This window comes from Neovison vison, chromosome 8 (assembly GCF_020171115.1).
Source record: "Neovison vison isolate M4711 chromosome 8, ASM_NN_V1, whole genome shotgun sequence".
NCBI lineage: Eukaryota > Metazoa > Chordata > Mammalia > Carnivora > Mustelidae > Neogale > Neogale vison.
In genome coordinates, this window is record NC_058098.1 from 125189787 (window position 1) to 125217207 (window position 27421).

Here is a 27421-nt window from a genome sequence, read left to right on the forward strand (position 1 = left end):
CTATTTAAATTTAAAATTAAATAAAATTTTAAATTTAGTTTCTCAGCCACATCAAATTTCAACTACTCAATAGCGACAGGTGGCTGATGTCTCCCATACTGGACAGTCTGGTATACATACATACAATGTGGCTTCAACTTACATTTCTAATCTCATTTTTCATTGCTTCCTAAACATTTCCTCTGTGTCACTTTAAATAAGAGGTAGATAACTTTACACACTTATTCTTCTTCATCAGCTAAAATAAACATAAGGGCTAGTACTGTGTCCCATTCTTGTTTTCCACTCTCCTTGAATCTTGTATGATGCTTTGCATATAAAGTCACCTAGTAAGTACTTGCTGATGGACCCTCAACTTGAATCTCATGTAAATAGATTAATATTTACTACCATACCAACTACCATAACATTTCTTTAAAGGACAGATTTTAGATCTTAGCTGTGTTCTTATATTCCAATTTATGTTCTTGCTCTCATAGAAATCTGGACTCAACTTTTGTAATGAAAATTAATGGAAAGAAATTTCTTGATTTGTTGATAAGCCCTATAAAGTGAGAAAGAATAGAAACTCAGACTTGCATGGGAACATTAATATACTTGACCCTTTGGTAACCATGCTCTCTTAACTTGGGACTCCATCTATCTCAACTAGTAAAAATTCCAAAATAAAGAACCCCTATTAACTTATATAAGGAAATTACTACACTCTAAGTTTTGAAGTTAGATTATTTATTTTGGATGATAATGTGTGACTTAGCACACATCATAATTCATACAGTCAAAATTCATAATTATAACCATAAGTCATAATTCATACAGTCCTTTTCCTTTGAGAAGGAAAAAAGGTAAGATAAACTATAGTAAACCTTTAATTATTAGAACTTAATTAAGACTATCCAGTTAACTAGGAGCACAGGGGTGGCTCAGTCATTTAAGACATCTGCCTTTGGCTCAGGTTATGAACCCAGGATCCTGGGATTGAGCCCATGTGGGACTCCCTGGTCCCCTAGGAGTCTGCTTCTCCCTCTCCCTCTGCCTCTTCCCCGGGCACTCGCACTTGTGTGCACTCACTCTCTTTCTAATAAATAAATAAAATCCTTAAAAAAAAAAAAAGACTATCCAGCTAACTAAAATTCTTTTTGGTGCTTAATTTTCAGATGGAAAGGTAAACAGGAAGGTAGCATGGATCAATTAAAAAAAAAAAAGCGCCTAGAAGTCAGAGTCAAGCTTGAACTCTGACTTTGTCATTTACAACTTCAGGACTTTGTAATGCAAATTAACCTTCACCCAGCATCACTAAAACTAAGCCAATAATGTTGTGAGGTAATATCTAGTATGTAGCCTAGTATGTAGCAGATACTGAATGAATATTTCCTGAATAAACACCAAAGAAAAATCAAAGTAAAGAAAAAGCAAAGTACCTATGTCCCGAGTCATACACATATTCAACCAATCCCTAGATAGTATTCACACCAATAGCTTCAATCCTGTATAACAATCATTAATGTTTTGAATTAAGACATGAATAAGGAAGCCACAGTTCTTTATAAGATGGCTGGATAAACATTTGTTCCACACACCAAATTTTCCCTACAAGTGGATTTCAAGGTTTATTGGAATGTTGTTGATCACAGGTCCTGGCCTTGTTTTCCAAACTAGTTTTGTCAGGTATATAGCTAGCTAGTATTGTGATCCCTGATTCCTGTGTCCATTTCTAAAATGGGGAGGGATGGTATTGATGTGGTATTACTGACACCCCAGAAACTCTTCTGGGAAACTTTTAAAATAACAACTTTTTTGTTTTGCTTTCCCCTCCAGAATAGGCCTCAAACGAGCTATGAAGCAAAGGACACCATTTTCTCTGGTTATAGCAGCTCTAGAGTAGAGCTATTTGGGTTTTTGACTCCACCTAATTTGCTGCCAAGATAACCTCAACAAGTATGCTTTTTACTGATGTTTTTACTGATGTTAACTAAATGGGCAGGTATAAAATGTGTGGTAGGGTACTACAAGGCAATGCCCGTAGAGATTTCTTTTTCCTTTTGTATTTCCCTAAATATATGCAGAAAGAATGCAACTTAAAAAGCTATTAATTAAGGTAAAGAAAAAGAATTACCCTTAGATGCTCTAAGATTTTCAATCACTAATGAGTAAACCCTATTCAATATATCAAAATTTCTCAAAAAGAAAAATAAATTCATATTTTAAATATTTTCAACAAGACTGACAAAAAAAAAAAAAGATTTTCAGTTAATTCTGTTAATATGGACCATGGAATTAACCACATTACACAAGTCTCAAAGAACATTCTGGTTAATCATTCATACGGGTATGAATGGGTATTTATGTTTTATCGCAATGCTCCCAAACTTCTTGATACTATAAACTCCTTCCAACCGTCTTGCCATCTTCTTAATTAAAATAACTTTATTTTGTGATTATAACATTAAGATAACAGAAAAATGAACAAAGAGTACGATAAAGCCATTTGTAATACCATCACTTGGAGATAACCACTGTGCATATTTTGTGAATCCTCTAGAACTGGATAAACAAACATCCAAGAGTGAGATGGTACTATATCCGCTGGGCTTTTGTAGACTATTTTCCAATATAACAATATATCATGGACATCTCTCAAAGACAAAAAATGATGATCCATTATGTCACTGATAATAGGTGAGCAAAACTTTCATAAAACTTTCCTAGGCTATATAGAACAATATTCCCATTTCTGCTACTCTCCCTAAATGCTGATAGATGTCCTACAGGAATAAGTACTCCGCGGAAAAATAAGTCTAGATAACAAAGTCAAACAGGTACCTTCATGGTAGAACCTCCCAGAAACTTAAATCCTTTATATGTCTTATGAATTCTCAAGAATGGGAGACTGAAACATTCCCCAAACTTAATTCAGCATGAAACATTCCTTAGTTACAGCTATTAACATCTTGTGGAATGTAAGTTGATGTTTTCCAAACTTCTCTGTAAGAAAGCACCTTAGCTTATAGACTCTGATTCAGTAGTGGGGGTGGAGTCCAGAAATCTGGTTTAACAACTGCCTAGATGAATGTTATCAAGGACCCTGGGAAGTATTTAACCTAAACCCTTCTTAAAGGAATGGCTCTCAATTGAACTGAATCTGGGAAACTTTTTCAAACTGTATACACCTACACAGACCTCCTCCTAGTTAAAAAGTTGCTCAGGTGATGCTGATACCCATTTCCCCCTAATCTCACTGGAGAACCACAGTTGTAGTCTAGTTCATGCTGAATGCCCACATATTTTTTGGCTGAAATGTGAGGTTCTTTTTTGTTTTTGTTTTTTTTCAAATTTGATCCCAGAAAATAAAATGGTATACTTCCTTTAAAAGCTGTCTCTGTCAAAAGCAGCTGAAAATCAAATTAAAACCACATTGAGATATCACCTTACACCAATTAGAATGGCCAAAATTAACAAAACAGGAAACAACATGTGTTGGAGAGGATGTGGAGAAAAGGAAACCCTCTTACACTGTTGGTGGGAATGCAAGTTGGTGCAGCCTCTTTGGAGAACAATGTGGAGATTCCTCAAGAAATTAAAAATAGAGCTTCCCTATGACCCTGCAATTGCACTCCTGGGTATTTACCCCAGGGATATAGATGTCGTGAAAAGAAGGGCCATCTGTACCCCAATGTTTATAGCAGCAATGGCCACGGTCGCCAAACTATGGAAAGAACCAAGATGCCCTTCAACGGACGAATGGATAAGGAAGATGTGGTCCATATACACTATGGAGTATTACGCCTCCATCAGAAAGGATGAATACCCAACTTTTGTAGCAACATGGATGGGACTGGAAGAGATTATGCTGAGTGAAATAAGTCAAGCAGAGAGAGTCAATTATCATCATATGGTTTCACTTATTTGTGGAGCATAACAAATATCATGGAGGACAAGGGGTGTTAGAGAGGAGAAGGGAGTTGGGGTAAATTGGAAGGGGAAGTGAACCACGAGAGACTATGGACTCTGAAAAACAATCTGAGGGGTTTGAAGTGGCAGGGGGGGTGTGGGAGGTTGGGGTACCAGGTGGTGGGTATTACAGAGGGCACGGATTGCATGGAGCACTGGGTGTGGTGAAAAAAGAATGAATACTGTTTTTCTGAAAATAAATAAATTGGGGGGAAAAAAGCAGCTGAAAAGTTAAGCTAAGAACTAACTTAAAGGTTAATGCATTTTAGGATTTTCTACCAGTCACTGTCTTCAAAGAGTAATTTAATGGGCAGGGAAATAAAAAAAAGTCACTACAGAGTTTTACACCTCCCCCAACTCTGAGAGAACCCAATGGATCTCACACTCAATGTACTTAAGCACTGCCTTTGGAAGTTCAGATACCTGGGCCCTCACAGGAGATTTTAATTCAGGAGGCAACATCTTTAACAGATGATCCCCATAAGAGTGTCTCATGGACCACCGTTTTCTTACCAGGTTAGACACTGCTGAGCATGAAATATCAGAAAAAGACGTATTTAGTCCAAGTCCATGAACACTGTTAGGCAAATGGCCCCGAATCTACAAAACTATATAATAGAGTCATGTGAACTCTGCACAACAGTGTTGAGAAAAATACAAGTTATCTCTATTCAGGAATGTTTTCTTCCCCCAAAGAAGTGGAAGAAAAGGACATGAAGAAATGACTAATGGGGAAGAGGTGTTGTATTATATTTCTTTACATTCTACTCTAAATTGTTTTACTTCATATGTTAATGATAGTTACTTGTTCTAACTTTAACCAACCTGTTTTATAGAGAATTCTAATGGCTTAGAAACACATCAACTGTGGTTCAGTCACATCTAGAGGGAACCTAGTCAGACAGTAAGACAGTAATCTAGATCTGCTTTGCCTTGGTGCAAGTATATGGAAATTACAGGCAAATAAAACTAAAAGTCTTTCACGTACAGTTTTGGAAGGCCCAACTTATAAAGTTAAGGTAAAAACCAAAGAGCATGATATACTTCAGCATTTTTAGCAATAAATGGAGAGAGTGCTCTGAGTCTCAAACTTAAGTAAAAGTCAAGTGCCATTATTAGCAAGAGGGACTCACAAAGTCTGCAACCAGTAAAGGGCATTAGCTGGTTGTTATGATGGTTTCCAAGCCTGATGTACTTCAGGGTTGCCTGGAAACTTAAAAAATGTAGGTTCTTGGTCCTATCCTCTGAAATACCATCTTTGGGGAAAGTATCAGTCTAGCAAGAGGCCCACTGGAGAACTATTAGTCTATAGGAAGCTGTCCCATGAATAACCAGACTAGTGAGACTCATATAGACGACTTCTTGGGAAAAAAAAATCAAGCTGCTTCCTATCAACATACCACCTGGATGTTAAAATGTAACGAACGGAAAATCATCTGCCAAGTTAGGAAACCTAATGTTATAGGAAAATATTAAAATTAAGAAGTATGAGGAGTTTGAAGTGGCGGGGGGGGGGGGTGGGAGGTTGGGGTACCAGGTGGTGGGTATTATAGAGGGCACGGCTTGCATGGAGCACTGGGTGTGGTGAAAAAAATAATGAATACTGTTTTTCTGAAAATAAATAAATTGGAAAAAAAATTAAGAAGTATGATGGAATAATGAAAAACATTTTAAAATTATTTTTCAGGAAGAGTCACACAAAGAGTCTTTCACAAAGAAACTGTTAGTGAATAGAGAATAAATTATAGAGGGAATGGAGAATTAGGCTAACATAATTACGTGACAATATTTTTAAAGTATATCAAAACCCTCACCTCGAAACTCTATGAACTTTCTCAAATAATTTTCCCTGTTTCCTGTAATACTGTTAAGTTCCTTAAGGGCAGAGAGTATATTTATCTCCCACAGTACCATCTAGCATCTATACAATTATTAATCTCATATGACATATATTTTTAACTTGAAACTTCAACCTGAGTCAGGTGATACAGGTACCATAACAGTAATAAAGTAAACCTGTGTGATACAGATTTCTGTATTATCTAGAAGCCCTTTCACATGCCTGTCCCTGCTGGGAATGACCATCAAAAATCAGATGAAATTATCACTTCCTTTCTGAAGCCATCCCTGATCCTCCAAGTCAGAAGTAATTTTTTTCTTCTTTGGTTATACCTCTGGGTATAAGCCCATATCACACTAATCTTTAAAGTTATATATTGTCCTAATATATATTGAGCTCCTTGAGGGCAAAACCCTGCTTCTTAGTCATCACTATATCCCTGCCACCTGACATAGTGTTCTATGTATGTGAGGAACTTGATACATGTCTGCTGAATGAATGAATGAACGAATGAGTGAGTGAGTGAGTGACCACCACATGATACCCTGTTCTTTAAAATGTGCATCCCAAATTCAGGATCCACTCATGAATTACTTTGCTTACCCATTTCTTCCTTTCCTAAAACCGATTATTGCAAAAACTGTAATTTGGAGAAAATACTTATCAAGCCATAAGTTCTATGTAAATTACTTCAGTATTAATAAAAAGGAAGGTTAATGAAAATAATTATGAGAAGAAAACTTTACCTTCTTGAAACAGTTGTCTGGCATAAGATGGTTCTCTGCCCTGAGGTTGGAAAAAAGCATAGATGCATTTCCTCACTAAATCTTCCCAGCCAGTTCTGCCAGCAGCTCTCAGGGAACTAGTATCAATAGAGATGATTTTACCTACATGAAGAATGAAAGTTTCCATTTGTGATAGCCTCTTCATATAAGTCACCCATATTTCAAAATCGACAACTACATCTAAGAAATTTGTTTCTGCCCCTAAATGCTTATGGACAAAAACATTAATAAACACTATTAATTTTTATTACATATGGTGGGGCGCCTGGTGGCTCAGTGGGTTAAAGCCTCTTCCTTCGGCTCAGGTCATGATCTCAGGGTCATGGGATGGAGCCCCACATCGGGCTCTCTGCTCAGCGGAGAGCCTGCTTCTTCCTCTCTCCCTCTCCTGCCTCTCTGCCTACTTGTGATCTCTGTCAAATAAATAAATAAAATCTTAAAAAATTTTTTTATTACATATGGTAACAGAGTGTATCACTTACATGATAATAAAAAACTGTTTTGGCCTTGGAGTGTGTATTAGCATATCATATTCTAAAATTCAATCCCAGTCAAGTATTAAAGTCATGCCATAAGGACCTGAAGCTGCAGAGACTAACGCAAATTGAACTCCTCTGGATTGCTCTCTGGATTCTACTCTCTGTCTACTAATGACTAGATAATTTATTGGGAAAGGAGAGACAGAGATGAAATACATCATTTTGGTTTAAATTAATTTCCAGTAACTAAGTGAAGAGAATATAAGAAAGTAAGCAAAACTTTCCTTTTCTACCTCTTCTTGGGCTGTAGACAACACTTCATTTAACAAAGACTGAAGGCAATCAAAGTTAAATCAGAAAAAGATAACAGCATTAAGAGTGGCTAGATATTCTGCACACAGAATATATGCTTCATAAACCGTAGTAGTGACTTGCTATTATTATCATACTTCAACAAATTTCCTAGATGGCTATGGAAGAATTCAGGTAAATTATTCCTTAGTTAACCAGGGGCCAATTAATCCAGTTTGGGATTATCCAGATTTTTTTTTTTATGCAATCTTATATTAACACAAAATAATATAGGCAAGATATATACATGTATAGAGTCAGATTAATAAATGAAAACTTGCAAACCCACCAGCCAACTTCAGAACTGGAATATTACCTATTCCATTCCATTATGTGTGTACTCCTCACATGTCACATTCCCTCTGTTTTTACATTCTCCCGTCAAGAAACATCTAAATTGTATCCCGTTTTTTGATATTACAATGAATGCTGCTGTGAACACTATCTACATTTTCCATGGTGCATGTGTGTGAGAGCTTCTCTAGCATACAGACATACGACAGAACTGCTGAGTCATAGGTTATGTGAATATTCAACTTTATAACAATAAACTGTTCCCCAGAAACTTATAAAGAGCTACTCTTAATCCAACACCCTCTCCATCACTTGGGGTATTGTCAGGCTTCTTTATTTTTTACAATTAGTAGCTGAAAAATGTTTATGATCTAAATTTGTACTTTCTAATGAATGAGGTTGAGAATTTTTCGTTTTTTCCTCTTCGGTGAATCGCTGATTTTTTCCCTTATTTTTCCTCTTCTCACAACAGACTCAAATCTGTTGTACTATTTGTGCATCCTCATTTTAACTAATTCCTTCTTTATGTATTTCACTTGGCTTGCCTGGAATTTATTAGGCTTCTTTAACTCAGGGTCTTGAATCTGATACATCTGAATCAGTCTGATAAGGCTGTTGCCCAAGTCTTGGCATAAATGTAAATGGCAGAAAGAAAAGAAATTCAAACTTAAAGGAATTTTGTTATTTAAGAATGGTTTGGGAAAAGCCTGGTGAACACTTGGCTGTAATGACAGACAATTCTGGATTTTCTAAGAATTATAATTATTTAATCTTTGTCTCTTATTACATCAGAGGTCAAGAGTTGGTTATAGCTGAGAATTGATTGTCACAGGATCTTCACACACAACTATGCTCCTCAGATGCAATGACAAAGGGAGGGGTATGTGTTCATGTCAGTACTAACCACAAGAAAGCAAGAGCCTAGAACTGCATGATCAGAGGACAGAAAGTGATTACATTATCAGCAATGGTAACAAATGACTAGGTAACGCAGTGACTATCTTAGAAGAGGATCATGAATGGGTTGATTTAGAGTCCTCTGCTTGCTAGAGAAAAGTTTAACTAACCAATCCAACTAGTAAGCCACTGTTCAACATTTCTTGGCAGATGATTTTTTTTTTTTTTAAGGGATGGGAACCACTTTTAAAAGTGATGTAACTCTATGGAGAGTTAAAACTACTACTAAAATTTAAGGAATTAAATATCTAATACTTATTGCAACTGGTTTATTATTTTTTATCTAAATCAATGATATATTTCGATGATACAATAAAATGTTATTTACATTTTAAGAACACTTTATATTTCTTTGCCACCTTTCTATTTTTTTATATTTTACATTTCCTCTGGTATCTTTTATGTAATAAGTGTGTACAGTACAGTGATGTCCTTGTAATAGTGCTTTGGTAGAAGGCAATGCAATATAAAGGAAGAGCTATATATTGGTGCCTATGGATGTCTTTTCTCACCAATTAGCTCTATGGTTTTGGAAAGACACCATTCTATCCTTTGTAAAATGAGTGGGCTAGAGTCCATGATCTCTGAGGTTCTCTCTAGATTTATAATTATTCTTTGATTCAGAACTTAATTTTTAAATTTATACACATCTACTTTAAAATCAGGTACATCTAAGATTTTAATGCTGGGTCCTTGGTCAGGAACAAAACTACCAGTAATAACATTATTCCTATGGGAAAATATAGTCTTCTTTAAAATAATCCAATTTAAGGGGGACCTGAGTGGCTAATTAAGTTAAGGGTCTGACTTTTGATTTCAGTTCTGGTCAGGAAGCAGAAGTTCTGATCATGAAGCAGAAGCAGAGTCTGCTTCTCTCCCTCTCCCTCTGCCTCTCGCCTTGCTTGTAATGCTCTCTCTCTCTCTCAAATAAATTTTTTAAAAATCCAATTTAAGATTCAATGTATAGAAATACAATATGAGGAGAAGCTGAAATACACTGTTCCTAAATTATCCTCATAAATTTCAGGCCTCCTTCATCTCCCACATTTATTCAGTGACCTGACTTCCACTCTTTCCAGCAAGCTTTCATTCTGCTCACAAGCCCTTACTTGGTTTTATGGATGCAAAAGACCAGTTATATTTTTCAGTAAACCCTATTCTTCCCCCATGCATTAGTATTTTTGGTTTTTAATAAAGATTATTCAGTTTTTCCAGAGCTGTACATTGGTGGGAAATGGAAAAGGACATATAGATGGCAGACTCAAAAGGGAAGGAAGAAAGTTATGGTAAGGGATAATTACCATGCGCAGATGCTGCATCTCTAAGTCCTAGACATTCTCTTTACTATACTCTATTATTCATGCTAATTTATCCCCACCTACTCTTCAGTAAGAGCAGCTGGGAGCTTATCTTTAAAAACACAAGAATAAAAGCACACAATAGGAATATTAAGTTTCTGGGACTAAAAAACTAGTAAATATTGTAACAAATATTAATAAATGTTATAAATAATAGTAAGGGACAAAAAGTACTTTAAACCTAAACTTTCACGAAGAATGAAATCCAGTAGAAATTATTTTTAAAATCTTGATCTGCTAAAAAATATCTCAGATATATATCCCTATTTTAAAATGAGAGAAGTAGTTGATACCTAAGTAACTCTGATGTGAAAGTATGAAACTTGATGTGTTAAAGTGAAGATAGGATTATATAACATATGAAAAATACTATAAAAAATTGTAAAGGACAATAACAATTTGTTTTGGCTAAAAATCAAATCTGAAGCAGGCCTTTATAAAGAGGGCCTTCCTTCCTGGCACTCACTTTTGGGGACTGCTGCCCTTCTTTCGCTTCCTCTCATGCACTTGTCTGTTTTCCCACAGGCCTCTGCAGCTAGCTCTCCTTCCTCAATCAGGAGCTCTCAGGCTGCACCGTGACCCTCCTTGCCGCCCCTTCCACACTTTGCAGAGTTGGCTCCTCCTCATCTTTTGGAGCTTAGGGCTCAATATCAGCTCCTCGGATAGGCACTGGTTCACCAGCTAATTTAAAAATAGGTTCTCCCTATGGGTTTGCCTTTTCCCATCTCACACCCTTTCCATCATAAATTACGAATTGTACCACAATTCGTAATTGCGTTGTTGATTTTTGCTCAGCTATGTACACCCTGAGCAGTCACACACAGTGACAGGCACTTCCAGGCACTTAATCAGTATGTGCTGAATACATTTAAAGAAAAAGAGAAGAGGAAAAAGAAATAGCCAGATCCACTGAAGCATAATTTTAAAACCACCATTTAAAAATAATTATATGTACATCTATCTTGCCAAATTTCTTTAAAAATCTTATTCCATGATTATGAAAAATAATTTATGACCAAAACAGTATGTGAATAGTTATAATGTTCTCCCCAACGCCCCTCCCATGACAATGATTACAACATCTAGAATGCACAAGATAAATGGGGTGCCTGGCTGGCTTGGTCGGGGGAGCGTGTGACTCTTGATCTTGGAGTTGTGAGGCTGAGTCCGACGCTGAATGGAGATTACTTAAAGGTAAAATCTTAAAAAAAAATTAATACAATGAAATATAAAGTGCCCAGGATCAAGACCATCATTTAAAATGTTTTCTGTTTAAGACAAGTGACCAGAAGCTGAATAGCAGACAACAGAAGGACACAAAATTTTGGATGTAAATTCTGAATTCTGGAGTAAATACCTGTAGTATCTTGCTTGGTCATAAAGGATTCTACACCTGTAATAGCTGGAGGCCGAGGTAATCGCCGTGCAATACAAATCAAACATGACTGGAAATCTGCCAAAACAAGAAAGGGAAGTTGAAGAAGAGAGGGCAGAAAACAGTTCACATCCATCATTTTCCATTAATGGTTTCCATAAAACAACACATGTTATAGGACCAAATACTGGAGTCACTCTGATCTAATAATATAATACTAGAGATAAAATTGCTGGTAACCAAATTTTTTCGAAGTCCCATTTCCAATTTTTTTGAGTGCTACACAGCTGAACATGAACTTCGATCATATCAGACAGACTGGCACTGGCATGTGTATTTTGTAAAAAATCCTCAGTTGACTGTGGCACCCATTTGCAGGTGAAACCTGCTATATGCATGGCCTTCTTTGTATCTGATTAATTTCTCCTCTTCTACCTTCCCCGGTCCTTACTCCAGTTTCCAGTTTGTGGTGCTCTTTACTTAACTCAGACTGGCTCACGTGCAGAACTCATCCTCTGTCATATACTTGACGAATGCCATGTTGATACCATGTTCGTATTAGAGTTTCAGCTGTGTTTTCTTCTGCTCATACGCTTTCTCCTTGTAAATTACCTTGTATGGCCTCAAAAATGCTAACTCTATTCTCCAATGTTCCCCACACTCTAAACTTGAAACTTTCTAAAAATCAGAGCTGTTCAACAGCCTGCTGCATCTGGTACATTTCCAACTGGCAGCAGTTAGCTACGTCTCTTATTTCTAGGCAGCAAGTTGGTTTGAATTTGACATTTTAGTGGGAATGCCAGCTTAAAACCGAGAGCGTGGGGGCATTTTAAAGGGGTGATTCTAGATGTTGGCAACTTTCTTCTTAAGTATTGGGAAATAACACAGTAAGCTGAATCACCACTATGATGCATAATATAGTGGCCAAAATTATTATCTGAAAAAGGCTGTTTATAATCAATTACCTCCCTGATCTTTAAAGCCATGGAAAAAGCGAGCAAAGTCCTTAAAATCACCCTTTGTTTTACCTTCTCCATCCTCTTGAATTGATTTTGGCTGTGACACAGTGAAGCACTGCATGACTTCATAGCGCTGGCACGCTTCTTGGTTCTCGGTGCCTGGCTCATCCGGAGGGTGAATTAGCATCCTGCAGTTAAAGGTATGGCTGTTTCGTCGTGTTGCCTCCTGAGGCCACGGAACTCCATTTACTGTGGAAGAAAAACTGATTATATGTCTGCGAATAGGGTGAAGAACTCTGAAGATACAAAGACATACATTTAGCCATCTGCTTTATTAGATATTCAGATTAAAGACAGATCTCTTCGCATTTAACATTATCCTGAGGCAACAGGATACTTATCTTCCTTAGCAAATCTTAATGTCTACCAATTACAAAAGTGCAAAATTTCTAAGAGATTGTATAGGATGTCCCCCCCTCAAAAATAAGACCTAACGTATTCCTAATTCTTTAGCAGTCTTTAAAAAAAGTTAAAGACAAAAAATAACAGCTCACACTCTTTTGCTCAGATTTTTTATAGCAGTTAATTAATGCACTTTTCCATTTGTTTCTGTTACACCCTGGAAATGAAAAAATGATTGGAAACCAGAGACCCATTGTGAAGCAGGAGTTTTAACCTGGCAGGTATGTATTCTTAAGGATGGGCTTGTCAAAATGTGCACCTTTTTGGGGAGAGGATTCAAAGTTTCTCAAAGGAGACTGTGACTCAAAAAAATATTTAAACTAGACAGAGACCAACCTTGGCTTCTTAATGACCATTCTTTTCACAAACCATTCTTCTCACCCGCAAATATAGTGGGTAGTCAATAAGTTATTACATAAAAATTGGGGTGCCTGGTTGGCTCAGTTGGTTAAGCTTTTGATTTCAGTTCAGGTCATGATCTCAGGGTTGTGAGATCAAGCCCAGTGTCGGACTCCTCACTGGGCATGGAACCTGCTAAAGACTCTTGCTCTCTCAGGGTGCCTGGGTGGCTCAGTGGTTAAAGCCTCTGCCTTTGGCTCAGGTCATGATCCTGGGATCCTGGGATTGAGCCCTGCATCGGGCTCTCTGCTCAGCCGGAGGCCTGCTTCCCTTCCTCTCTCTCTGCCTGCCTCTCTGCCTACTTGTGATTTTTGTCAAATACATAAATAAAATCTTTGGGAAAAAAAAAAAAGATTTTCGCTCTCTCTCTGTACCCCTCTGCCTCACTTCCTCCCTCTCTAAAAAATTTTAAAAGTAAGTTATTATATAAAAATGATTGTTAAAACATCATAAATATAATAAATACCAGGGAAATGGGAAGGATATACATTTGTCTCTTTCTTGGACATAATCAAAATGTTGCCTGATTTGGTATAAGAAAACTGAATTCAGTTATAGAAAAGATGTCTGTATATTTCATGTGATCATCACTGTGTGATGGGTCACTACTGCCCAGTTAACAATGTTATATTCAAACCATGGTGGCAGTAAGAGGGTTTTTAAGGCTCTTCTCTTGCTATTTGCGACAGTTTTCTTACTTTATCCTCTGCACTGAACCTCCTTCCTTTTTGGTATCTCATCAGCCTGTAACTGTTAGAGGAAATCATGGAAACAAACCTATACTGGAGGAAGGAGTCTTGGTTTTGTTATGAGCAAGCTGTGAGGTTTAGGTTAATTACTTTATCTTTGTACCATCTTTAAAATAAAGGAATCTGCTATATTATCTCTCAAGTCATTCATGCTCTAAAATTCTGTAACAAAACACAGAAGACCCCTTGATAATTCAAATATCAAACTAGTGATTTTAATAGAAATAATCATTTCAGGCCCTCAGGTACCATAAACACACACTACTCTTTTTCAAAGAAGAAATAAAACTTCCATTCTATTGAGTGAACAGTATAGAAAATAAAGAGCTACAGATAACATTTTATTTGCATGTGTAGTTTAGTTATACAGAATTTCTACTCAAGGCCCTCCCCTTACTTTAGCGCACACACAGGCTAAGGAATAGGCACAGGGTTTAGCAAATGGAACAGAGGTTGGAAATCAGACCCCATCCGTCCTCTCAGCTGGGCTCCTTTGTCAGCAAACAATCTGTCCAACCATACTGGAAACTTCTGAGTTGAAACCACTTATATCCAAAAATGTTCATTTTAATACATACATAATATGACAGAATATTTTTCCCTCCCTTCCTCCCTCCCTCTTTCCCTTCCTCCTTTTTTTCTTTTGAGCAGGGTGGTGGGAAGGATATACATTTGTCTCTTTCTTGGACATAATCAAAATTGAAAACAAAGGTAATTTCAAGCAGGAGCTTCTCGTGGCAAGGCAGCTGACTGCTCTGCTTCTTCCTACTGTCATATGACTAGGGCATGGCGAGAGGAGGAGGATAAAAGGAGTGCTCTCTATCAACTATTTGAGGATACTCTCTCTTCATATTTACATATCAGGCTGAAATGAAATTTAAATATTTTTAATATGTTATAACATATTCTAGAATAATACTATGTACTACAAATATAATAATTGCATAATGGAAAAGAAAGCTACAGAGAGTTCATATTCTTTTCAAAAAACATTGCTTTGTACCTAGTGATTTGGGGAGCAGATTCTTCACAAATTCCGCATGATCCCCCACATGCAGTATGCTGTAGACACTGGTATTCATTAATTCCTCCTGATTGTAACCCAAGTAGCTGGTCACATTCTCTGACACAAACACAATTCTCCCTTCACAGTTCACAACAAAGAAAAATCCATCCAAAGCCTGCAAAGCCAAAAAAAAAAGATTAGGAGGTTAATAAAATAAAAGAAAAATAAACATATACATATCTCTATTGAAAAAGAGATCAGAAATATATATCAAGTTAAAAGAAAAAGGGATCCTGAATAGAAGATTTAATATTGCATGTTTTCTGTAGAAGGGGCAGGATTTTAAAACAGACTATACAGTAATCTTCACAGGCATGAGTGAGTGTATCAACCTTCTCTCTCAGAGAGAAACTTTATGGTAGCAGATATGAAGCAAGTAACTGGTATTAACGTAGTCATAAACATCTCTAAACTATAGGTTAAGACCTGGTCTCTACCCTCAAAGAACTTGGGGTATGGTGGTAGAGAGACATAAATATAATAAAATACCAGTAATGCAGCATCAGAATCATACATCAAATACTCGATGAGCACAAAGAAAGATAACTTGAGGTTGGGTTGAGAGACAAAGAGAGGCTCTTTACAGACCCCTGAGTTCTACAGAACATAGTGGAGGAGCAGAAGAGGAATAAGAGAAGAACATTCTAGGCAGAGGGGACAACATGGCACATTAAGGAACAAAAAAAGCAGTTTGGAGTTGCTGGAGTACATGGTACAAGACAGGCTCATGCCAAGAAATAAGTTTGGAGAGGTAGGTAAGAGTCAAATCTGAGCTGTTTGTTCCAGGCTTCCTCTTGATCCTTTCTCTCTATCTGTTTGTCTTCCAGATCACTAATTCTATCTTCTGTCTCAGTTACCCTAGCTTTGAGAGAGTTTAGATTGGATTGGAACTCATTGAGAGCATTGTGGACCTCCTCCCTGGTAGCTTTAAGCTCCGCCCTAACATTGTGAACATCCTGTCTGGTCGCTTTCAGTTCGGCCCTAATCAATTCTGTTTGGTCATCCATGGCTTTCTCCAACCTAGCTATTGCCTGGATAATTGTTAGCCTGAATTCTCTTTCCGACATATTGTCTATGTTGATAGCCGTTAGCTCTATTGCAGAAGGTCCATCCTCTGTATTTTTCTTCTGTTGGGCATTCCTCCTCCTAGTCATTTTGGTGGGAGAAGACTGAACAGATGTAGCTGGATGTATCAACTCTGGTGCAGTCAAGGTGCACCCTGGAACACTTCCTGATCTCCGTCTCAGAGAGAAGCCTCAGAAATCAGTGGCTTTCTTATACACTAACAATGAAAATACAGAAAGGGAAATTAGAGAATCGATTCCATTTACTATAGCACCAAGAACCATAAGATACCTGGGAATAAACCTAACTAAAGAGGTAAAGGATCTATACTTGAGGAACTATAGAACACTCATGAAAGAAATTGAAGAAGACACAAAAAGATGGAAGACCATTCCATGCTCTTGGATCGGAAGAATAAACATTGTTAAAATGTCTATACTGCCTAGAGCAATCTATACTTTTAATGCCATTCCGATCAAAATTCCACCGGCATTCTTCAAAGAGCTGGAGCAAATAATCCTAAAATTTGTATGGAATCAGAAGAGACCCCGAATCGCTAAGGAAATGTTGAAAAACAAAAATAAAGCTGGCGGCATCACCTTACCTGATTTCAAGCTTTATTACAAAGCTGTGATCACCAAGACAGCATGGTACTGGCATAAAAACAGACACATAGACCAGTGGAACAGAGTAGAGAGCCCTGATATGGACCCTCAACTCTATGGTCAATTAATCTTCGACAAAACAGGAAAAAATATACAGTGGAAAAAAGACAGTCTCTTCAATAAATGGTGCTGGGAAAACTGGACAGCTATATGTAGAAGAATGAAACTCGACCATTCTCTTACACCGTACACAAAGATCAACTCAAAATGGATAAAAGACCTCAACGTGAGACAGGAATCTTATCAGAATCTTAGAGGAGAACATAGGCAGTAATCTCTTCGATATCAGCCACAGCAACTTCTTTCAAGATACGTCTCCAAAGGCAAAGGAAACAAAAGCGAAAATAAACTTCTGGGACTTCATCAAAATCAAAAGCTTCTGCACAGCAAAGGAAACAGTCAAAAAAACAAAGAGGCAACCCACGGAATGGGAGAAGATATTTGCAAATGACAGTACCGACAAAAGGTTGATATCCAGGATCTATAATGAACTCCTCAAACTCAACCCACAGGAAACAGGCAAACACATCAAAAAATGGGCAGAAGATATGAACAGACACTTCTCCAATCAAGAAATACAAATGGCTATCAGACACATGAAAAAATGCTCATCATCATTAGCCCTCAGGGAGATTCAAATTAAAACCACATTGAGATATCACCTTACACCAGTTAGAATGGCCAAAATTAACAAAACAGGAAACAACATGTGTTGGAGAGGATGTGGAGAAAGGGGAACCCTCTTACACTGTTGGTGGGAATGCAAGTTGGTGCAGCCTCTTTGGAGAACAGTGTGGAGATTCCTCAAGAAATTAAAAATAGAGCTTCCCTACGACCCTGCAATTGCACTCCTGGGTATTTACCCCAAAGATACAGATGTCGTGAAAAGAAGGGCCATCTGTACCCCAATGTTTATAGCAGCAGTGGCCACAGTCGCCAAACTATGGAAAGAACCAAGATGCCCTTCAACGGATGAATGGATAAGGAAGATGTGGTCCATATATACTATGGAGTATTATGCCTCCATCAGAAAGGACGAATATCCAACTTTTGTAGCAACATGGACGGGACTGGAAGAGATTATGCTGAGTGAAATCAGTCAAGCAGAGAGAGTCAATTATCATATGGTTTCACTCATTTGTGGAGCATAACCAATAGCATGGAGGACAAGGGGCATTAGAGAGGAGTAGGGAATTTGGGTAAATTGGAAGGGGAGGTGAACCATGAGAGACTATGGACTCTGAAAAACAGTCTGAGGGGTTTGAAGTGGCGGGGGGGGTGGGGGGTTGGGGTACCAGGTGGTGGGTATTATAGAGGGCACAGCTTGCATGGAGCACTGGGTGTGGTGAAAAAATAATGAATACTGTTTTTCTGAAAATAAATAAATTGGGGAAAAAATAAAAAAGAGTCAAATCTGAGGGCCTCCTATGCTCTGATACAGAGCTAGGGGGTCTCAAAAAAGAAATATAGTATGCCCTAAGGAGAGCATTAAATCCTAGAGATGGAGGAAAAAAGTCAGAATCTCTGTTTATAGTGTAATCTAAAAATATAAAGAAGAAGTTAAGCTTAATAAACCATACTGACACCCTGATACCTCAACTCAGTCCAGACAGTCACATATCACAAACCAGGGAATCCGGAGAGAAGATCCAGAATGCAGTGGCTGACAGTGGCACCTGGCTTATTTGTAATCGTTCCACTTATTGTAACATATTGCAATTTACTTGCTATAGGATACATATAAGCAGTAAAGACAAGATCTTTAGAAAACAGAACATGTACAGGATTCTATAAAAGATGTAAAATGACCATGAAAATTCTCTGTATCACACACATAAGTGTGCTAGTTATCTGCGGCAAAATTCTTAAAAAAGCTAACAGTGTCATTGCTATTCATTTTTCTTTTTAAAAAAGGCAAGTGTCCCAAATTTGCTAACCTATTCTATGATGATGAGTGGTTGTGATAGTAAGTTACCTAGCAGATGTTTTCCAAATAACAAACACACTTAATTTTGTCCCTCCAGGGTCAAGATAACATTTAAACAATGAATAAGAAGTAGACTTCCTTTCAAGAAGACATTTACACTACAGAGACAGCAGGTGAAAATGCATGTTTTGAAATGTTACTGTAGTTGTGACTTTGTCACCAAAATGATAAAAATTATTTGTAAGAATTCTCTTCTCAGTTTAAAAATTTAAAAACAGGACTTTTTACCTACTCAAAAATCTTCCAGTTTCAGTAGGGTTTAAACTCATTTTTTTTTTTAATGTGAAAATGCAACACATTTGATTACTTTGGAAGAATCACTGCTTGAGATCAAGGAAGATGGAATTTCAATAAAAACCTAGGGATGTGATTAATGATCTAAAAAACCTCACTCCTAGATAAACCCTTTGCTGACCTATTTCATGTTTAGAAGAGCACAGAAAAGCACCCTCATTTCTAACTGGCTGTTTTTTTGTTTCTTTAAGTCAGATTAGCTATAAATATCATAGCAGGTGATCAATACATCATTTGCTTTGCAGTTTATGTGAAAATAGAACAATGGAAATACAGATATATCAATTTTTAAAAAGTAGACCTGAAAATTATTTAAATTGTTCTTAGCTATTAACTGAAACAGCATAAATACAATTTCACTTAATTTATTTTATTTTTGGTCTCTTAAAGGAGTTTAATAAAGAACAGTGCAGGTATAACTAAGTGTCGTAGTTTAGAGCAAGAAACAGTATTGATATTGACATCAAAGACCAGCAAGCAAAACCTGGTTGTTCCATGGAGAACCTATGGCAAAGGCCACACTACTCAGCCTCTTTAGCACTACCTTCTCCCCCCCCTCCAACCTTTTTTTTTTTTTTTTAAGATTTTATTTATTTATTTGACAGACAGAAATCACAAGTAGGCAGAGAGGCAGGCAGAGAGGAGGAAGCAGGCTCCCTGCTGAGCAGAGAGCCTGATGCGGAGCTCAATCCCAGGGTCCTGGGATCATGACCTGAGCCGAAGGCAGAGGCTTTAACCCACTGAGCCACCCAGGCACCCTACCTTCTCCCTTTTATCACCTAGTTTTCAGGGCATCCTTCTTGGTTCCTCCCTCTCTGCCTCCCCAGTGACCCTGTTTATCCTCAAAGCCACAGCTACTCTCTCCCTTGCTTTCTTCACTTTCCATGTTTGTCTCTGGTATCTCTGGAAGTTGCCTGTTATCTGCAGAGGGAAGGGGAGAGAACAAGACCCATTTCTGGGGTCATTTCTGTCCAGTCTGAAGATTAGCCAACGATGGGCTCAGCATCCAGCACCAGAAAGACCTTCGGATTCACCGGGACTATTTGCTGCATTTTTAAAATCCAAATGACTTAAAAGCTCTCCTTCATTGTAGTAGAGCTGGAATCCCTATAGTATCCCTTCCACAGACCTACTGGGGCTTCTCCAAGTTCTCTTCCCATTGACTGTACCTGGCTTCACTGCCAGGCTGGGAAGTTATTCTAGTAACTGGCCTCTGGAATATGCAGCTGATCAGCCTTACAGGGAGAGCAGAACTTTCACCAGGTCTCTATTTGGCCTCAGTTACATGGACTTGCTGTTTCCTCTGTGAAGTCTGGGGCATCATGTTTCTTTTGAGCTTCCCCAGAAAAGGCTGGCTGGGGAAACAGGTCCACAAAGGCTCCCTCGTGGTTGCAGAGTTGTCCTGCTGACCCTACGCCTGGGACGCAGACAGCCTGTCTCTTGCTGGAAATGCCTTTTTTTTGTTCTTGTTTTTTAATTACAATTTATATATGTACTTTAAAAATTGCTTAAGTATGAAAATGAAATAGTATAAGATCTGCTGGAATCTCACCCCCAAGAAACTGGTAACATTTCAGGGGATATTCTTTAAGACTATTTCTATGAATATACAAACATCTCTAATTTCTTCAAGTATGACTGACTAATATAATCTGCTGATACTCGCTCTTATTCTACAACTTTCCCTCATATGTTGTGCGTATAATTAACTTCCAAGTGTGCTTCTGGGAAGGAATCTTCCTATTTCTCCATGCCCTGGCATCCAGTCTTCCACTGAGCTATGTACAGACAATAAGCGTCCATCCATTCAGCACAACATCAGCAATCTGAGGGGGGTTCTCTCCCGACCCCCTCCAAGTGTCTCACAGCAGGGGTCCACACTGGCCAAGGCTTCTCACAGGGCCTTGGTCTTACATGACCCCACGAGGTTCACTATCACCTATGTGCCAGTTAACAGGCAAAAATTCTGGAGATAAAACACACAATCCTCAACAATTCCATAGCCTCTGAAGGGGAAAAAAAAGTACACACAGTACACATAGTTATACAGTACGAAGAGGAATTCAAAAAGGTTATGCACACCCAGTGCTCCTATGCTGAAAATAAATAAAAAATAAATTTAAAAAAATTAAAAAAAAAAAAAAAAAGGTTATGCACAGAGTGAAGCACTCGAAATGGGCAAAGGAGTGACTGTCACTGGTAGAGACTCCTGGGAGGAAAACACACTATGCTCGAGCAGTCTTGAAGGACACTGAGTAGTAACTCAGGTGGATGAGGGTTGGAAAGGACATTCAAGACAGAGGAAGCAGCTCAGAGGTTAAAAACAAAATCTCCTTGTATGCACTTGTTATATTTTTGTCATATATAACAGTAAAATGTGTGTTTTTTTTTTTTTACTCTCCAAGAAAAGCAAAAAAATAAGGAGTTTATTCTAAAGGCAATGGGCATTTTCTTGAAGGCCATGTTTTTAAGCACAAGAATGACATGATCTGCTTTTACAAAGATCCTTCTGGCAGTAGCTCTGGCAAGCAGACTGGAAGCAATTACAGTTGCAAAGCTATTGTGATACTCCAGTTCCAATGAAAGCCTGAATTAAGGCAACAGCAGTGGAAGTGATAGGAGAGAATTTGACATAGGCAGAACAAACAGTATTTGGTGACCTCTAGCAGCTCTGAGAATGAAGATTTGGGGTGATCCTTCATTAATGATGTAAGGTTTCTGGTAGATAAGTGTCTTTCCCTCAGAAAGGGGATCAAGGAGTAAAGAAATCTACTCTTAATTATTTTACTTTTTTTCCCCCATTTTTAAGCAGGAGGTAAGAGGACAGATTACAAATTTAGTTTTAGAAATGTATTTGAGGGGCACCTGGGTGGCTCTGTGGGCGAAGAATCCAACTCTTGATTCCAGCTCAGGTCATGATCTCAGCGTCATGAGACTGAGCCCCACATTGGGTTCACAATGGGCTTGGAGTTTGCTTAAGATTCTCTCTTTCTCTCTCTCTCTCTCTGCCCCTCCTGCCCCCGCACTCTCTTTCTTTCTCTTAAAAAAAAAAAAAAGATGTTATATTTGAAATGACTAAGCAACACTTAGATGGAGATGTTCAGAAGGCAGCAAGATATAGTGAAAGAGAAACTGAAGGGAGATCTGGGCTAAAGATAGACATTTGCAATTTACAGGTACATATGATACCATTTGTTTTTTTATTTGTTCTTAACTACAATCATCTTTTCCCCTTCCAAAGAATATCTGATTTCCTTTGGGGAGTTACTTCTTCCCCATTAAATAAGGTCTCATGAGATTCTTAATCAGGCCATTGGGAGACTTCCAGCCTAACTGGGAACCTTGAGGAGAATTGCAGAGAGAATGAACAGAGCTGGAATGCATTCATTCTAACAGCAGGGCACTGCCCAAATGCATCTAAGAGACCATTTGTATTGTACCTGCTTCCTAGCCTCCTTAAGATGCCTTGGTTTCATCTTTTTTCCAAGCATTGTTCTGTGCTATCCAAACAGCACTCCAATAAATTCACATGCGCTAAATTTAGTCAGCATTGGTGTTGCCTGAAAACCAAGAACCCTAATTGATAATTTACATATACTTACATGTGCACATGCATACATGAATATATCAGAAGACACATAGATGTAGATGAAACTGCCCAGGAAATGTGCACAGAATAACAAAAAGGAAAGGAGCCAAGGCCAGAACCCTGAAGGATACTGACATTTAAGAGGCAGTTGATGGAAAGAAATATGATGTAGAGGCTGAGGAGTAGCCAGAGAGGAGAGAGTTCTGGCAAGGAGGAAGAGAGTTTTAAGAAAGAGGGATTGACAGAGAAAGACAATTGTCATATGACGTCTCTGATATGAGGAATTTGAGAGGCAGGGAGGGGCTAAGGAAGGTAAAAATGAAACAAGAAGGAATCGGGAGGGAGACAAACCATAAGAAACTCTTAATCTCACAAACCAACGGTTGCTGGGGGGTGGGGGGTAGGGAGAAGGTGGCTGGGTTATAGACATTGGGGAGGGTATGTGCTGTGGTGAGTGCTGTGAAGTGTATAAACCTGGTGATTCACAGACCTGTACCCCTGGGGCAAATAATACATTATATTTTAATAAAAATAATTAAAATAAAGGAAGGAAGGCAGGGGGATTGAGTGGTAAATGGTGTCAAGAGGCACAAAGCAATGTTAAGGAGTGGAACAAAGTGAGGTAAGGCCTGAAAGCACGAGCAAGGTATAGGGAGACCCTATGACTAAAACAGAATTTTTCTTGGGAAGCAATAGGAGATAAGGAGCTAGAGTCAGATAAAGAAGAGGCAGAAGACTTTAGACAGCAGAAAGCAACAATCAGGACAATAAAAAAAAAGGGCATGGGTACTTACTATTGTCAAGCAACAAATACTTGTTGAATAAATCAAGTCTAATTCCACTCTTCCTTTAAATGTGAGGACATTACCTCCAATATCTTCATTCTTAACTCATGCTACTTTATGTTTAAAAGGGGAGGGGAAAGAATAACTGGAAAACTGGCTGGCGAGAATTTCTCAGAGAATGGTTTGTATTTGGTTACTTTTCAGATGTGCACATCTCCCATCTAAGCAGGTCCCTCTAGACCAATGCTGCCAAAAAGAACTTCCTGTCATTGCAGAAAGTTCTACATCTGTGTGTCCAACACAGTGGTCACCAGCCACATGCGGGCACTGAGCAGGTTAAATGTGGCTGGCGAGGCTGAAGCACTGAATTTCTCATTTTATTTAACTTTGAACAGCCACGTGTGGCTAGTGGCTATTTTACTGAACGGTGCAGCTCTAGACTGCAGTCTGAATGAACCCAAGGAGAGTCACGGTGGCTTTTCACCACCTCTCCTGGCTGCCCTGGGTTAGACTCTATACAAAGTTTAAGGCAATGAAGATGAGATTGGGGGCAGAGAAGGCGGCTCAGAAAAAGGTTCTGAGGGAGGCAATGAAGTCTGTAAAAGTTAGTAATTCTATTTTGCATCTGTTTCACATATCTGTGGCTCATTAATAAAAATACTATTAGCTCCCTGAAGTCAAGAACCTAAATACATTTCTATTCTGAGGTTTTAGAATTTCTAATTTGATGTGCTTTTTCCTATTTGAAACTGCTTGTCCCATGATACCTAACTCATGTGCAACTCTGAGCCACAGCTTTCCTTGGATTCACAGTGGTTTGTTTGTTTAAGATTTTATTTATTTATTTGACAGAGAGAGAGATCACAAGTAGGCAGAGAGAGGAAGGGAAGCAGGCTCCCTATCTAGCAGAGACCCCGATGTGGGGCTCGATCCCAGGACCCTGGGATCATGACCTGAGCTGAAGGCAGAGGCTTTAACCCACTGAGCCACCCAGGTGCCCCCACAGTGGTTTTCAGGGTAATAATTTCATCAGCTAAAAGAAATAATTCCTACTTTATTTTCTTTTTATAGTAGCTTTGAGTGGACGTTTTCCTGTCATTTTCTCTTCGTGCTAAAGTGTTGTAGATTTTGCTCACACAGCAATAACGAATGTTTATATAAAGTAAAGTAGCGGCAGTAATATGCTCTGTCTCCAGTTGTGCTGTGTTCCGGCTGTTGATAACCTGCTTGCTGTCCATGTTGATCTCCGTGGTTTCTCAAGAACCTGGGATGAAGCTAGGATTTAAATAATCGCCATTTTCCTACAGGAACCTCAGAAATCTCAAGAACTTGTACACCTTATACTTATTAGTATCTCAAAAGGCATTATATGTAGAAAATAATATAATATTTAATGAATTGAAAGGAGTCCCGAGGCTAGTTTTAAATTTTAGGGCACTGAGAAGGCAGAATCCACACAGGAAAACTAGAAGTTTTGAAAAGTCTAGCCTACCAACATCCTGTAGGAGAGAGAAGATAGGCAGTAAATGCTGACAGATCAGGTCTCTAGGAAGGCCAAGGGTAACCAAGCAGTGGGCCAGTTACAGGTACCCAGCAGGACAAAGAGATGGAAGTTGGAAATGAACCAAAAGTGTTTTTCTTTCCTTAACATATTTTCCTAAGAAAATATTTTCTAAGAGATTATATTTTAAAATTTTAAAACACAGCAGTTGAAAGAATTCTGTAGTGAACATCTGTAATGTTTACCATCTAGATTCTACCATAAACATTTTTACTATACTTGTTACAATACTGTTTCCAAAATAAGGTCATGTGTCATACAATCGACTTAGTAAGTTATGAAAAGAACAGAATAAAAACTATCAGATGCTATCACATGTGGCTAGCTCCCCTCTCCCAGTTATATGTGCGTGCACGTACTCAGGTGGTAGTTATTTCTATCCAGTTTCAATGGCCTATGCCTTTTATATGTTACAGTTCTACAAAATATGTGCCCATTCCCTAAAAAAAAAAAAAAAATCATTAAGACCGATACTGTGAGTAATACAGTGCTTGTCACATGGAGGGAAAACGAACAATTTAGATTTTGAGGGGGAACTGCTATTAGGAGAGCAAAAAATATTCAGTAGCCTGTTAAAGATATAGGAACAGAGTATGTGAAGAGGTTAGACCAAGAGGTATGTATTTAGGTCTCATATCCACAGAGATGAAAGGTAAAGCAAAGAGCAAGAAACAAGAAATTTCTGGGGGTAGAAAAGCAAGAACTGAATTCTCAGAATATTCTCACATTAGCAGTGTTGGCAGAGGGAATTATGGATGTTTAAAAAAAAGAGGATTTAGTCGGGATAATAGAGAAAAAATGCATCAGGGAGCTAGAAAATAAAGCGATCTGTGAAAGTCTGAATTGTAAGAAAGGCTTCACCAGAAAGGAGGGCCTTCAAGTAGGACAAGAAAAGGAAAATTTATTGCATACACAAAATAGATTAAAATTATATGTGTATATGTGTGTATATATATATATATATTCACATATATTTATATATGATTTATATACATACACACCTATATATAGGTGTACAAAGGAAACTAGGCCTACAGACAGAAAGGCACACGCTGTGGGGAACGAGTGTGTCCATACACATGTGTCCTTAAACATTCATGTATGAGAGGGAGCACTTAAGGTGATGAGCCTGCCTGGAAACAAAACATCTGCCTTGAGAACACAGGGAGTGAGGATTAGGTAGGGAAAGCTGAGGAGAAAATTACACAGTAATTACAAAATAATTCAAGTTTAAAAGTTCTTCACTTTAAAAGTTTGGTAAGGACTGTTAAAATAGTAAGTTTTCTCACAGTGTTTACATAAACAATTAAAAATTTTAGTCAGGAAACTTTTCTGGAAAATGCCTACTGCAATAAAGTGAGGCGTACTGTACTCAAAAGTGAAATTCTCTTGTAGACATGCAAATAGCACTCGCGAGCTAAATGACTCTATGTTTTATACCGACGAGTCCAACCACCCCAGAAACAAATGGCAAAGCCATCCCCTAGGCTTCAGTTTTCCATCTGACTACATGGAAGGCCTTCATGAAAGTCCTCATATTCATCATTCACATTTATCCTGAAATAGCCACAACTGTCAAAACAGGTTACAAAATAAAATAATTAAATGTTTTTTAAAACTTACTTTGTTTTCTAATTTATTAATTGGAAGTAAGACATAAAAGATAAAGAAAAAGCCAAACTGGCTTAGACCAAAGACTCTGACCACTTTGTGACTCAGTGAGAACAGCTACCTCCAACAGAAGAGGTCCCAGGGATTCCTTTTCTATCACTCCCTGACTGCTGGACGAGATGTCTGACTTCTGCACTTCATCATCAGTTGTGGATTTCTCTACAATAAAGAAACAAAAAGTCACAAATCCAAAAAGGGTGCATTTCCATGATGGCAAGTCTGTGAAGACATAGATCCACCTGGTTTAAGATTCAAATAACATTTGTCTATTACCTATGTGATATTTATTAAGAGTATTATTTAATCTTAATTATACTCATTTTATGGATGACAAAATTGAGGGTCACAAAGGCTGAGTAACGTGTCGCAAATCATGTAACTATTAAGTGGCAGTAGGAGAATTTGAATTCCGACCTATTAAGTCCAGTATTCCAACAATGGGAAAAATGGTATAAATATATAGCCTGTTTAGAAAGTCTACACTTAAAGTTTTTAAGAAATGCTAAATTGTAGAAGAATGACGGTTTTCTCCATTTTTCTTCATCCTTTTCTGATTTGATCAATTGCCACTGAATAAAGAGTGAACAAATGCTTTCTCCTTTAGTGAGCCTGCATGAATTAGCTAACCTTTCACATTCATGTCATGGTGATCTGATTGATAAATCCGTAACTGCTAAATGATCTGAAATTCTTTTGTGCAGTGATGTTGAAAAAGCCATCCATCATCTTAAAGCAGCACCATCCTTAAATAAGTTTCCAATCTGTCAAACTAGTTAGTT

At 38.0% G+C, this 27421-nt stretch overlaps 1 protein-coding gene across 7 annotated transcripts in view; it reads right to left on the minus strand.

The window, feature by feature from the left end:
* The window catches only part of NCOA1 (nuclear receptor coactivator 1), a 183977-nt gene that overhangs the window by 55248 nt on the left and 101308 nt on the right, over positions 1–27421 (minus strand). For all 7 annotated transcript variants that reach the window (XM_044261974.1, XM_044261977.1, XM_044261973.1 and 4 more), the window contains 5 exons: positions 26704–26801; positions 14963–15140; positions 12419–12598; positions 11373–11468; positions 6538–6678 (listed from right to left, as the gene is read on the minus strand). In XM_044261974.1, coding sequence (XP_044117909.1) covers positions 6538–6678; positions 11373–11468; positions 12419–12598; positions 14963–15140; positions 26704–26801 — 693 coding nt within the window. The remainder of the gene's footprint in view (positions 1–6537; positions 6679–11372; positions 11469–12418; positions 12599–14962; positions 15141–26703; positions 26802–27421) is intronic.